Source organism: Mauremys reevesii, linkage group 1 (genome assembly GCF_016161935.1).
Source record: "Mauremys reevesii isolate NIE-2019 linkage group 1, ASM1616193v1, whole genome shotgun sequence".
NCBI lineage: Eukaryota > Metazoa > Chordata > Testudines > Geoemydidae > Mauremys > Mauremys reevesii.
This window is the reverse complement of record NC_052623.1, coordinates 7,761,905-7,763,997: the sequence shown is the minus strand read 5'-3', so window position 1 is coordinate 7,763,997 and position 2,093 is coordinate 7,761,905. Positions and strand designations below refer to the sequence as shown.

Here is a 2,093-nt window from a genome sequence, read left to right as displayed (position 1 = left end):
GACAGCTAGATTTTGACCTTGAATTTAAAAAACGTACTTTCCAATTAAGCCCTAACTATGTGGTGTTTATTTTAGTAATTCATAATGACTGAGTGCACATAATATGGTTGCAGCTGGCTTGATCACATTCTGGAGTACAAACACCCCAAATCCAGGGTAAAAGGGTTCAGTTCTCAAAAACACACAGTTCCACAACTCTCAGGAATAAGCTCTAGTAGGATGGCCTCAATTCCGACAGCAGCTTTCCTGTATTAGTACTTTCCAATTGAAACATTTGATTTGTCCTCCAGGCTTCATAAAGTATTGGGCATGGAAAACACAGGTAAATTGTAGTCACTGGATCATTGCACATGTGACAAAGAATTTCAAAACTGTAGTTTATTTCTCTTCTTGACTATCAGAAAGTGCAGATTTAATTAGTCAAACTGATCAAGAACCATGTTCACAGAGAGTGTATTGGAAGGACACCTTACATCAGAAAAGTGCACAATATTCTCATAGTAGAGAATTCACGGAAAGGCCAAGAAACAGGGAATATGGAAGGTTGGATCTGAAGGGTGACACTGAAAGAGATCAAGTGATGGTGAGGGAGAAGGAACTCAGCAAAACGGACAGCGGTGCTTGGTGATGGAATGATAAGAGATTAGGTGAAAGGAATTTCTCAGACTATGAAATTCCATAATGTTGAGCTCAGCCAAATTAGGAGAGAGCACCCTGGATTAACAAGGAGATATCTCTTCCCAATCTTCTTATATAGGTTTAAAGTCAGTGGCCCCCAGCGATCATCTTCTGCAGGTGTATTTGACCATTTTGTCACGAAGCTCTTTGGTTTTGACCCCATAAATGATTGGGTTGAGCATGGGGGGAACAAGGAAATGGAGGTTTGCCAAGATGATGTGAATGTGGGGAGCAATGCCCTGACCGAAGCGGTGTGTTATAGTGGAGAAGAGGAAGAAAGTAGATGACATCAGCATAACACAGATGTGGGCTGTGCAGGTGTTGAGGGCTTTCTTATAGGATTTCTTGGAGGAGATTCTGAGGATGGCCCTGGAGATCAGACCATAGGAGAAGAAAACGAGCAACAGGTCTAACCCTAAGACGACAAATGTGACCATCAAGCCATACATCCTGTTGACTGTGATATCCCCACACGACATCTTTGCCACAGCCATGTGGTCACAGTACATGTGGGGGATAATGCGGTTGGCACAGAACGGCTGCTTGCTCAGAAGCAGGGGCAGGGGCAGAACAAAGAGAACAGGTCTTATCAAAACCACTAGCCCTAACTTAGCTATTCGTGCATTGGTGAGGATGGTGTCATATCTCAGAGGTTTACATATGGCAATGTAGCGATCAAAGGCCATTGCCACGACAATGGCTGGCTGCATAACAGAAACCCCATGAAGGAAGAACATCTGGGTGAGGCAGCCACCCACAGTAATGCCATTCAAATTGAACCAAAATATACACAGGGTTTTCGGCACAACTGAGGTAGACGTGGTAATGTCTGTGAGTGCCAACATGCAGAGCAGCAGGTACATTGGCTTCTGCAGGGTCTCCTCTTTCCAAACAACAAACAGAACCATGAAATTTCCCAACAAGCCAATAATGTACAACATAGAGAAAGGGATGGAAATCCACATGTGAGCAGCTTCCAGGCCAGAAATGCCCGCAAGGATGAATATTGAAGGGTCAGAGGGGGTGAGGTTGAAAGCTGCCATGAGGTGGTTGATGCATCGATCAGGCTAAGAAATGCTCAAGGTTCCTGTGAAGGGAGAGAAACACAGTGAGGGTCTTTAAACACTTTATAACAAATAGCTCTTACCCAGGGGTGCCAGAGGATTCAGGGGGCCTGGAGCAAAGCAATTTTTGGGGCCCCCTTCCATAAAAAAATTGCAATACTATGTTCTCATGGGGGCCCCTGTGGGGCCCGGCACAAATTGCCCCACTTGTTCCCCCCCCCACCATGGATGGCCCTGGAAAAAATAAACCTTCCGCATCTCAGCACAAACCCAGGTTTGAGAAAACTTCTTTATAAGGTATCACTGGTTCTCAGCATCAGCTAGTGCTAAAAGGCTCTAAAGCTCATTAAA

The 2,093-nt window shown here is 44.7% G+C and overlaps 1 protein-coding gene across 1 annotated transcript; it reads right to left on the bottom strand.

The window, feature by feature from the left end:
* Positions 1–782: 782 nt before the first annotated feature.
* LOC120395293 (putative olfactory receptor 52P1) lies at positions 783–1,721 on the bottom strand. The gene has a single exon (XM_039519568.1). The coding sequence runs from the start codon at positions 1,719–1,721 to the stop codon at positions 783–785; it is 939 nt and encodes a 312-aa protein (XP_039375502.1).
* Positions 1,722–2,093: the final 372 nt, after the last annotated feature.